The following is a 12,112-nucleotide window of genomic DNA, read 5'->3' as shown; positions in this document are numbered from 1 at the left end:
TTGAAAACATTGTGCTAAGTAAAAGAAGTCAGACACAGAAAGCCACACTGTGTGATTACATTGATATGGAATGTACAGAGTAGGGAAGTCCACAGAGACAGACAGTGGTTACCAGAAGCTAATACAAGAGTACTGGGTTTCTTCTTGGGAGAATGGAAATGTCTGGAATGATGTAGGAACCATTGCTGCATAACTTTTGTCAGTATTCTAAAAACTACTGCATTGTATAATTCTACTTTATAATACTTGAATTATATCCCAATAAAACATTAAAATATAAAGACAGATACACAATTTCCCACAAATCATTAAGAAAAAAAGGTATCATACCTGGAAAACAACGTGAATACACAAGTCACAAAAAAAGGGTCTCCAAATAGCTAGTTAACATACAAAAAAGTATTCAGCTTAATTATTCATCAGGAAACCACCAATTAAAACCAGAAGGAGATGCCACTACATATGAACCAGAACAGCTTTTAAATATACTATTATTAAAATGTTGGTAACAATGCTCTCATACACTGTAGGTGGAATTGTAAACCTAAGCAACTGCTTGGGAAAACCATTTTGCTCCATCTCTGAATACATGTTTATACTGTGGCCCAGGATTTCATCCCTAGGAATGCTAGAAATCAAGAGAAAGGAGAGTCTATATCCACAAAAAGATATGTTCAAGAATGTTTACAGCAGCATTACTTTTATTTTTCTCAAAATTAAAGTATAATAATAGTGGCACTTTTGAGTATGCATTTCTATGAATTTTAACCCATTTATAGATTAACATAATAACTACCATACTCTGGAATCAAAACAGTTCCATCAGCCCAAAAAAACTCTCCAACTATTCTTTTGTAGTTGTATTTCCCCTCCTCTACCAACTCCTAGAACCCAATTATTCTGTTCTCCATCACTACAGTTTTGTCTTTTTGAGAATATCATCTAAATCAAATTATACTAGATATTAATTGGGATTTTTAGCAGTGCTGGGGCTGAAGCATGCAAGGTGGGCACTGTGCCACTGTACCACAGGCCCAGCCCAGAGGTGGCATTTAGAGGCAGACTCCTCGGTCCATCAGCATGTCACGGGTGTCCCCCAGGTTGTACGTGTAAGTCTTCATCCCCCTAGAACAGGTAATGGGGAGTGGGCTGGCTGGATCACACAATGAGGCCTCTGTAAGAAACTGCCAGTCGTGCTCCAGAGCAGCAGTGCCTTTCTGCCTTTCCACCAATCATGTATGTTGTTTCATTTCCTTGACACTACCCGAAATTGTCATTATTTTTATTTTATCCAGTGCAATAGGCATATGGGCCATGGATTTAATTTGCACATCACTCATGGTTAACGATGTTAAATGTGTTTTCATGCCACACATATATCCCCTACAGCCATGGGGCGACCCTATGGCATGCATGCCATGGCGAGCTCTCTGTGTCGCTCAAGCTCTGAAAGGTTCCCCATCACCACCCTGCAGTGGCTTGTCAGGGTTGACTTTGTTCTGTTTTTGTGGTGCAGGGCTGGAACCCAGAACTGTGCAGCTGCTAGGCAAGTGCCCCACCACTGAGTTACACCCCAGCCCTGACCATTTCTTAAATGAGTTCTTTTCATACTGCTTAGTTCTAAAGTTCTTAGAACTATAGTCTGGATAAATGTTTTCCTTTGTGTGACTTACAAATGCTTCATCTCAATCTATAGCAACTTTATACTTAATAAATCAAAACTGAGGGCTGGGGCTTTAGCTCAGTGGTTCCGGCGCCCTCCTCACAAGCACGAGGTCCTGAGTTCAATCTCTGGTACCAAAAATAAATAAATAAATAAATAAAAACTGAAGAAAAAAATCTAAGTTCATGAACAGAAAATGAATAAACTGTGATATATTGATACAACTAAATGACAGTATACAGAAAAATTAGTGACACATAAAAACATAAAGCCAGGCATGATGGTGCACATCTATAATCCCAGCACTCAGGAAGCTTAGGCAGGAGGATAGCCACAAGTTTGAGGCCAGTGTGGGCTACATAGTGAGTTCAAGGCCAGCCTGAATTACATAGTGAGGCCCTGTCTCAAAAAAAAGAAAAAAAAAAAAAAAAAAAGAATCCTACGTGCCCTCTACCCAGTTTCTCCCAATGGGAACATCTTATGTAAATATAGTACAATATCACAACCAGGAAATTTATGTTGATGCAATTCACTAAGTTTATTCAGCTTTCACTAATTTTACGTGCACTTGTGTCAGTGTGTGTGTATAGATGAGAGATACAAAAGAGTTCTGTCACAGGACTTCCTGTGCTACTGGTTTTCAGCTATACCCACACTTCCTCTACTTTCCCAATGCCTAACCCCTAGCACCCAATACTCTGTTCTCAACTACGCAATTTTGTCATTTCAAGAATATTATAGAAATGGAAATATACAGCATGTAAGGTTTTCAGACTGGCTTTAACTCAACATAATTGTTTTGAGGCATATCAAAATCATTATGTATATCAACATTCACTTCTTTTCACTGCTAAATAGAATTCCATTGATAAAATATTTGGGAGAAATAACCTAAAATACCTTACCAGTCTCTGAATCCTTGTCAGTCCGCAGGAATGTGAAACACTAATCAAAGCATTAGAATAATATACTAACAGAAAACATTCAACAGATTTAGCTGCTTCACCTCACTCTTCTTATTTTAACAAGATATATCTCATCTATGTATTACTTAGAGAACATGGCTCCTCAGCATTCCTGGGGACCTATTTTTTTCCCATGTGATTTTCAACTTACAAAATAGCTATTAAAATGTTAAAAATTTACTCATTTGAGTTTAATCCCATCTCAAAATGACAGTTTATTTGGCTTAATAATACAACTAAAAAGCTGAAAAATTAGGCAAAGAAAGACAAATACTGCATCTTCTCACCAATGTGAAAGCTAAAAAAATGTTAATCTCATAGAAGAGAGTACAGTGTAAGTCAGGAGTGGTGGTAATATATATGTAATTCCAGCTACTCAGAAGGCTGAGGCAGGAAGATCACAAGTTCAAGTCCAGCCTGGAAAGCTGAGGGAGATACTATCTCAAGACAAAATAGCAAGGGGTGGGACTGCGGTAGAGTGGAAGAGCTCTTTGCCTGGGTTCAATCCCCACCATCAAAACATGAAAAGGAAGAAGAGGAGAAAGTGAAGGAGGAAGGGGGGAAATACTAGTGGTCACCAGAAGGCAGGCACAGGAAAGGGGAGGGTGCAGGGGGACAGAGGGAGGGTGGATAATGGGTACCAAGATATAACTACATAAGAGGAATGGTTCTAGTGTTCTACAGCAAAGTAGACTGATAATAATTTATGATTGTATATTTTATAAATAACTAGAGCTCTAGGGCCAGGGATTTATCTCAGTGGTTCCACCGCCTGCCTTGCAAGCGCAAGGTCCAGAGTTTGATCCCCCGTACCAAAACCAAAAAAAAAAACTAGAGCTCTATGGCTCTCAACACAAAAAACTGATATATTTGCTATTGATTTAAGGTTTAAAAAAATTTCAAAATCTAGTATGCCAAACTGTAAGTACTACAAAATTGTTTTATATTTGTAAACAATTTTTATTCTTTAAATACATAACAAATTTAATTTGAGAAGAAACCATTATGACTGGTATGACTTTGGAGACACAAATGTCAATGAAAAATATAACTTCTGATAAGTCATTTCAGATAAATATACCATTGTTTTTAAAAACTTTAATGACAATTCTATTATCTTTTTTTTTTTTTTTTGGTACCAGGGATCAAATTCAGGACCTTGTGCTTGTGAGGCAGGCACAGTGGCACTGAGCTAAATCCCTGGCCCCTCCATTATCTTATAAAATAACGTAAAAGACTGGCTAACAAAAATACATAAGCCTGATTACTTATGAATTTTCAGTTCAACATGATAAAAAACACTGAATTCATAAACAATGTTCATAAAGTCAATTTACTATCTTACAAAAATTTTGCTGTACTGTAACAATCAAAACTTTAAAGAGAGAAAACAAATACCTGTTTTCTGCATCCTGGGCACAGTCAAAGTGGAGCGTTGATGAAAAATCTAATTGTTCCATTCTTGGATTCGGTAAATATAAATTCTGATCTGTACTGATCACTATAAGCTTCTCAGTGTTCAACAAGGAACTGCTTAAATAATTTTCTAACTTGCCTCCTTCAAGTCACTATGACATCTAAGAAGCTCAGACTATCTTCTGACTATATAGCAAAACATATTCCAATGAAGGGTGTGGCCTGATGATTACCTTCAGCCCAGAGCACTGAACAAGGAAATGAAGGAGGAACAACAGTCATATATTCATTTGGAAGGTGAGTTTCTTAATAATGACACATCATCATTTCCATACTGAAATTTAGAAGACTAATCATTTTGTTGCTGTTTGAGACATGGTCTTCCTATGTAGTTCAGGCTGTCCTTGAACTCACTATGCAGCCCAGCCTGGCCTCGAATGTATGGCGATTCTCCTGCCTCAGCCTTCGGAGTGCTAGGATTATAGGCATACGCCACCATGCCTGGCCATAGTTCTTAAGACATTATACCCATATTATAGTGATACATGCATACCCGTGTTTATATAGCAGGACAACTCACAATAGCTAAATCTTCGAAATGGCCTTTATGTTCATCAACAGATGAATGGGTAAAAGAAAATGTGGTATATACATGCAATGGAGTACTACTCTGCCATAAAAAAGATGAGTGTGAGTCCTTTGTGGAAAAATGAATGCACCTGAGACAATAATGGTGAGTAAAATAAATCAGACATAGATAAATATTGCATGTTTTCTCTTATATGAGAAACCCAAAGTATAAATAATTTTTAAAACAAAATAAAAGATGATAGGAAACAGGGAGGTAGACCTTTTGCAGATAAGGAGATCTAGGGATGGAGGGAGAGGGGAAGGAGGAAAGGGAAGGGAAAGAAAAAGGATGAAGGTGTGATAAGTATATGTACTGACAAAACATATAAAGTTGAACACAAAAGAAAGAAAAAATCTATAAGTCTGTTGTGCATTTACTTAAAAATATTTAGTATCTTCTAAAAGAAAATTTGAAACCATCACATACAATGCACAGTTTATGATAATGATCATTACAGCCTAATTTAGCCAAAGAAAAATTATCAACTCAAATGTCTAACAAAAAGTCCTGGAAACAAAGGGCCGAGGATTTAGCTCAGTGGTTCCATTGCCTGTCTTGCAAGGGCAAGGTCCAGAGTTCGATCCCCAGTACCAAAAAAAAAGGCCTGGAAACAATACAAATTGACTTAACTAGAAAACTGAAATAAATCTCTTCTAAATGGTTTCTACTTAAATTATTTAGTTAACAAAGGCAAACAACAGTCAGGTGCAGCAGCACACACTTGCAATCCCAGCACTCTGGAAGACCGGGGCAGGAGGATCAGCAAGTTCAAGCCCAACTTGGGCAACTTAGTGAAACCCTGTCTCAAAATAAAAAAATAAAGAGGCCTGGGGACGTGGCTCAGTGCAAAGGCCCTTAGTCAAAATCCAGTCTCAAGTGGGCAGGGGGAGGGGGGAGGGGGGAGGGTTGGTGTTAAGGGAATAAATTCGAGAAATCTATTGTCAACACGGTGACTACACTTAATAACAATGTATTATCTACCTTATTTACTAAAGCAAATTTTAAGTGTTCTTACCACAAAAATGGTATGACTGTTACCTTTATTTGGCCAATCCAAAGTATATTTTTAAGTTTAAAGTCATAAATGTATACACATTTTTGTCAATTTAAAATATATAACTTTTAAGAAAACAAATGTTTACATGAGTACAACTATCCCATTTTTTATATTAAAAAACATTTTGAAATGACCTAAAAATTTAAACCCTTGATACTTTTTCTATCATTTCTATGGTTCAGATTGCACTCTACTACATGAAGAATGTGCAGTATGTGGCCTGTCTAAAATCTTCCAGGAAATATCATTCCAAGTGAGTAACAAATGCATTCAAGCTATGACATATTAAACATAATTAGAATGTTTACTAGATGATGTTTTCTAGAAACCTAATGTTTACTAGGTGATCTCTCTCTATTGGGTAATTCAGGCTCGTTTCTAATTCTACAAATGTTACATCCTAACCAAATGTATACTTTATAACATAAAACTAACCAAATAATTGGACAGAAAATATAGAATATTTCTCAGTGTGCATGTTGTGCTTTATTTACACAGGTACACATAAACTGTATTTTACACTTTAATTGCCATGCCACATGCCAACATGTCTCACACAAAGAAGACAATCACAGGGCCGGGGATTTAGCTCAGTGGTTCCGCCGCCTGCCCCACAAGTGCAAGGACCTGAGCTCGATCCCTGGTACCAAAAAAAAAACCACCAAAAAACAAAAACCATTTATAAACTAACTATGGCTCAATACCAAATTACTTTCTTCAAAAATTAATACTGAAACAATAAAATGTTACCTAATTTATTTTTTTCTTTTCTTTTAAAAACATACCTAATTCTGATCTAACTTTTCTACACAGAAGTGGAATTGGAATCAGAATTATTTTTGTGTCTGCTTATAAAAACTTACCTGTATAAATTAGTTTAATCATTCCAAGTAAGATTTTTTAAAGTAATATTAATTTCTTTTTTTCCTCTACCCTAGAAAGAGTTAAGCATTTATACACTGTCTTAAGACTTAGACTTCCTAATGAGCAAAGCTGGCCAAAGAGACTAGCCATGGGAGCTACAACCACCAGAAGTGCTGTAGGGGGCGGAGCCACTCAAGCCCTTTGGAGTTCACAACTTGCCACAGATTGCATGGGATACTGGACAATGGAACTACAGGATTTAATGTTTGCTGGATTAATCCTTGCTGGATTTTGGTCTTGCTTTGTTCCCATTCCTTTTTATCCCCCTCTTTGTACCTTCTGGAATAGAAATGTCTATCCTGTGACATTGTATGTTGAAGTGTTAACTTTCTTTTCATTTATGTGGGATGTGCAGCTAAGAGTTTGCCTTCATGACCTCGGGACCCTGTCTGCAGACCTGCCTGTCTGCAGACCTGCCTGTCTGCAGTGGGCTGATTCGGTATTTTCAGCGTGACTCAAGTTGACTTTCTTTGACTTGGTTGTCTTTATCATTTCATAACATATTTATGAAATAGGAAGAAAAGGCCTAAAGGAGTAGGGGAAGTGGGAGGGGTAGGGGAAAGGAAAGAAGGGAAAAGAAAAAAATATGAGAAAAAGAAAAAATGGAAACAAAGTCTTTGTAAATATTAAAGGGTGGAGGGGGTGAAGGGAGGGCAGGGGAAGGGGAAAAATAAGAACCAAGATATATCATGTACAGGTACAAGATCCCAATGATGAATGTAACTGTATTGTATACCGAAAATGTACCAATAAACTTAATGGGAAAAAAAAAAAAAGACTTAAGACTTCCTAGAGTCAGGAATTATTTTAGCACTGCTAATATACTAGCATTTCCTCTCATTCCTGGTATTCCTGGAGTGAGAAGCAGAGAAGGATCTAGCACAGCTCCTATCTTTCTATCCTATAAATTCACTAAAATTGCAAAATTCTAATTCTTGTCTAAAAACATATGATTTCTAAATGTATTACTTCCAAGTATCTTAGCTATTTAATGTAGCAGCAGACATTAAGTTGAATCTATAGAAAGAAATTACAATTTAAACTTTAAAAGGAAATTTTTTTTTAATCTACAGAACAGTTTATTTGAAGTCCAAAACACAAAATTACTCATTTTTCTTAACAGACCACATCATTTTTACCCTATAAATATTTAGGGTTTCTCTATTAACAAGTACAGGTTTATATTGAACTATAGGCTCAAATAATTCATAAATATACATATATATATCAGTTTACTACAGAGGACATGTACTTTAACAAATTTTTAAAGAAAATACATAAAAACACAAAGCATTCCCAACACTCTAACTCTTCACAAACATTCTCCATCCAAGATTTGACCAAAGATAATTTCCCATAAAACACTACAAGATTAAATAGAATGTAGTATTTTACATACTTTAGCTTATTGTTGCAGTTCAAAGTTGCCCTTTCTTTGATGGGTTTGATATATTTTATATTAAAAAGAAGTCTTTTGTTTAACTGATGACTTAAATAAAATTGCTTTTTTGGTGTGACTTGTCCTCAATCAAGAAATAACATGGTCATGATAAAATCATGATTGACATATTTAGGGCTTTTAGTAAGGACCTTTCCAAAGTAATAAGGGAAGAATTTAATATTCATCAGTATAGTATCCTTTACTGTTTTGTTTCACAACTAGTGCCTGGAGTGCTATTATTTCTAATATACTCAGTTGACATCAAAATATAAAGTAAAAATATGTACGCTTTTATATATCAACTCTTACCTGAATAATCTCAGATCTCTTAAGAATGTTCCACAAAAGTGGAATTTCTTCCTAAAGTTACACTGAATGTGGTTCAATGTGTACAATTTGGTTAATCAGCGTCTGCTTTTCATTTCCAAGAGTTTTCCTCATCTTGAATCAAATGCACAATCTTATTACCGTATCATAATGCACTGGCTTACAGTTTTGCATATAAAATCCAAGTCAAGCTTATTTTGGCTTATTTTACATGCTTTATTAAAATGGTACTTATATTTACAGTATCTGCAGAAAGTCCCTTCCAAGGGACTCCCATACACACCCAGACACACACACACAGACATCCACACTGCAGCCCATGTACCCACACCCGTGAGATGTGAGCGGCAGACTTAAAGGAAAAATTATTTAGATAAATTTTAAAATCAAAACAAGAGAGCTAGGCATAGTGGCACACGTGTGTAATCCCACAATTCAAGAGGCTGCGACAGGAGGATTACAGAGAGTTTGAGGCCAACCTGGGCTACACAGTTTAAGTAAGTACATAGCAAGACTCTGTCTCAAACAACAAATAAATAAATAAAGTAAACAAATACATAATAAAAATTAAAACCAAAACAAGAAAACTTTGCTAATATTTGGAGTTATACTCAATCTAACACACATTATGGAGCAGACATAATTTTTAAAACTTAAAATTATGATCAGTTTATATAACTGTCAATTTAAAAATTCATTCTCTGGGCCAGGGATGTAGCTCAGTGGCACTGCGCCTGCCTCATAGGTCCTGAGTTCAATCCCCGGTACAAAAAAAAAAAAAAGAATTTCATTCTCAGCTGGGTATGGTGCACCTGGAGTCCCAGCTACTAGACAGGTGAGGTAGGAGGGTCAGTTAAACCTGGGAGTTTAAGGCCAGACAGGCTAACACAGGGTAGCCCCACCCCAAAAAGAAAAAGAAAACTTCACCCTAATATTGGTACAACTTCCTAGGAGCTGAACACTTTCTTCTCTGAAGGATTTATATCAGGAGGTGTGAGGAATACGGAGGCTGGTTATGTAGCTCAGTGATATAGCACTTACCTACCCTACATGAGGCCGAGGTCTCATCTGCAGTACCCCAAAACACCACTCTGAAGCAATACAGAATACTGTGCTAGTAGTTAAAGTCAGACTTTGATCACATACTAACTATATGATCTGAGGTAAATTATTTAACTTCTCTGTACATTAATTCCATTACCTGTAGAATGAGAATAAGTCCCCACAACAGAAAGGTATTCTGCAGATTAGATTAAATGCTTACCGATGATAGGCTTCTCGTCGATACTTTTTCAGGGCATGCTTATCCATATTAGCAGGCATATCTGCAGCATTCTGTAATCGATCACTCCAGGAGGTTGTCATTTTAATTGTATGCTGAATTCTAGAAAACAAAAATCAGCAATTTAGTAGTGTGAGATTGGCATCAGTGTACTAATATCTGATTGTCTTAATATACCTAATAAATAATTAATACTTATCAAAATATACTGAGTAATATGTTAAATACTGAAAATATACTTCTAAACTGTGAATTTCTTGGTGCTGGGTTTTTTTGGTTTTCTGAGACAGGGTCTCACTTTGTAGTTCAGGCTGGCCTTGAACTCACTATATAGCCTAGGCTGGCCTCAAACTTGCAGTGATTCTCCTGCCTCAGCCTCCCAAGTGCTGGGATTACAGGTGTGCACACCATGCCTGGCTAAAACCATGTGAATTTAGGAAAATAATTTTCATATGGTAAATTCTATCCAGAAGGCTCATACATATTACTTCCAAATTATTCAGCATGGATACCAGTAATCATTAATTTTAATCCTATGTTCTAGAAAAGGGACTGACATCATGCAATATTAAGTTAATGCATGTTATGAAAATGGGCAAAGTAAGCAAATTTTTAAAATCTAATTAACATAATAAACTGAATGATGACATAAATGTAAGTAATGGATACTTGATTTCTAATTATGTTTTTATATTTTTCTGTAAACTTTTTCAGCTAAAACTAAAGATTAAGGATTAGAAGAAATAAAACATTTCATCTCATTAAGATAAACACCTAGAATGGGTGGGGAGCTGAATGTCTTTGCTTTAAAGTACTCTGACAATGAGGCTATTCTTAGGTTTTACTTTTGTTTTTGAAGTTTTCATCTGTAAACTTTTTTTTTTTTATGTGCTGGGGTCAAACCCAGGGCTTCCTGCATGTTAGACGGGTGCCCTACAACAATACTACATCCTCATCCCTGGGATTTGTTAAAATTTTATTGAAGTACCAATTCTGGTAAAAAAAAAAAAAAAAAATCTGGAACATAATTTATTTCCCATCTGGAAAATGCCAATATTGTTTGATATTAAGTCAATTTTTAAATAAACCAAGCTTGTATTTAAAAAATAATTATTTAGTAAAGTGAAGTTCACATAAGAATATCAATGACTAAAATGAACACACCAGTGGCCTTTAGTTTATTCATAATGTGTGGCCTTCCCAACACTATACAGTTTCAAAATGGCTTGGGCTGGGGATTTAGCTCAGTGGTTTCGCTGCCTGCTGTGCAAGCGCAAGGACCCGAGTTCGATCCCTGGTACCAAAAAAAAAAAAAAAAAAAAACGCTCCACCACTCTAAAGTATAAACCTTGGGCCAGGGATTTAGCTCAGTGGTTCCACCGCCTGCCTCACAAGCACAAGGTCTCAAGTTCGATCTCCAGTACCGGAAAAAAAAAAAAGTACAAACCTTTACCGATTAAGCAGTTTCTCCCTCAACTCTAGGCAACTACCAACCTGAGCTTTGTTTCTATGGATTTAACTACTTTGGATATTTCCTATAAACTGAAATACTACATGTGACATTTTCACTACACATTTCTGAGGTTCATTCACATTGCACCACGTGTCCCTTTAATTTTTTATGGCTGAATATTCCACTGTACATATAACAACACTATTTGTTTTATCCATTCCTCCACTGATAGATATTCAGGCTATAATCCACTTTTTCACCACGATGAATAGTACTGCTGTGAACATCCATATACAATGTACTTGACGGCCCCAGTTTCCAATTCTTTAGGGTAAATTACAGGTTTGTAATATTTAAATAATCTAGATTTTCAAACACAGGTTACAGAACAAAAGTACTACACTTAAAAAGAATTCTGATGAAAATTTTATTAAACTATAAAATTAATTTGAGAAGTTACTTGCTAGGTTTTTTTTTTTCTGGTACCAGGGATCGAACTCTGGACCTTGTGCTTTCGAGGTAGCCGCTGGAACCACTCAGCTAAATTTCCGGCTACTTGTTAGATTTTGTAACAGATATACTACATCTGATATATTCTATATATGCTCTACTATATACATACACTATACTTACATATACTATAGATACTAACCTCTAATATCTACATACAGATACTATAATATGTATATGAGGATAATTTTGATTTTTGTTTTTTATAAAGAAACCAAAACAAATTAAACAAACAAAAAAACCCGCAATATTCCAAAGTAAAGAATTACATTTAAAATAAATAAATAAATAAATAAAAATTTAAAAAAAAGAATTACATTTAAACCTTAATAATGTGTTATTTTGAATCATGACTATGTCTTACATAAATATAAGTAAGAATGAAAAATGAGCCAGGCATGGTGGTGCACACCTGTAATCCCAGCACTCTGGAGGCTGAGGCA

General features: G+C 35.8%; 1 protein-coding gene across 21 annotated transcripts in view; it reads right to left on the bottom strand.

Moving 5' to 3' along the window:
* Nt5c2 (5'-nucleotidase, cytosolic II) overlaps positions 1–12,112 on the bottom strand; it is a 95,953-nt gene that overhangs the window by 62,618 nt on the left and 21,223 nt on the right. For 20 of the 21 annotated variants that reach the window (XM_087185872.1, XM_087185873.1, XM_087185864.1 and 17 more), the window contains one exon: positions 9,689–9,808. In XM_087185872.1, the coding sequence (XP_087041998.1) occupies positions 9,689–9,789 (101 nt within the window). In that variant the 5' untranslated portion in view covers positions 9,790–9,808. Of the gene's footprint in view, positions 1–4,026; positions 4,203–9,688; positions 9,809–12,112 lie in introns of those variants that run through there. The other variant, XM_021245644.2, reaches the window with a different exon arrangement.

Source organism: Heterocephalus glaber, unplaced genomic scaffold (genome assembly GCF_053883595.1).
Source record: "Heterocephalus glaber isolate CG9 unplaced genomic scaffold, H.glaber_assembly_v1.0 deba00001498, whole genome shotgun sequence".
NCBI lineage: Eukaryota > Metazoa > Chordata > Mammalia > Rodentia > Bathyergidae > Heterocephalus > Heterocephalus glaber.
This window is presented reverse-complemented; position numbering and strand designations above follow the sequence as displayed.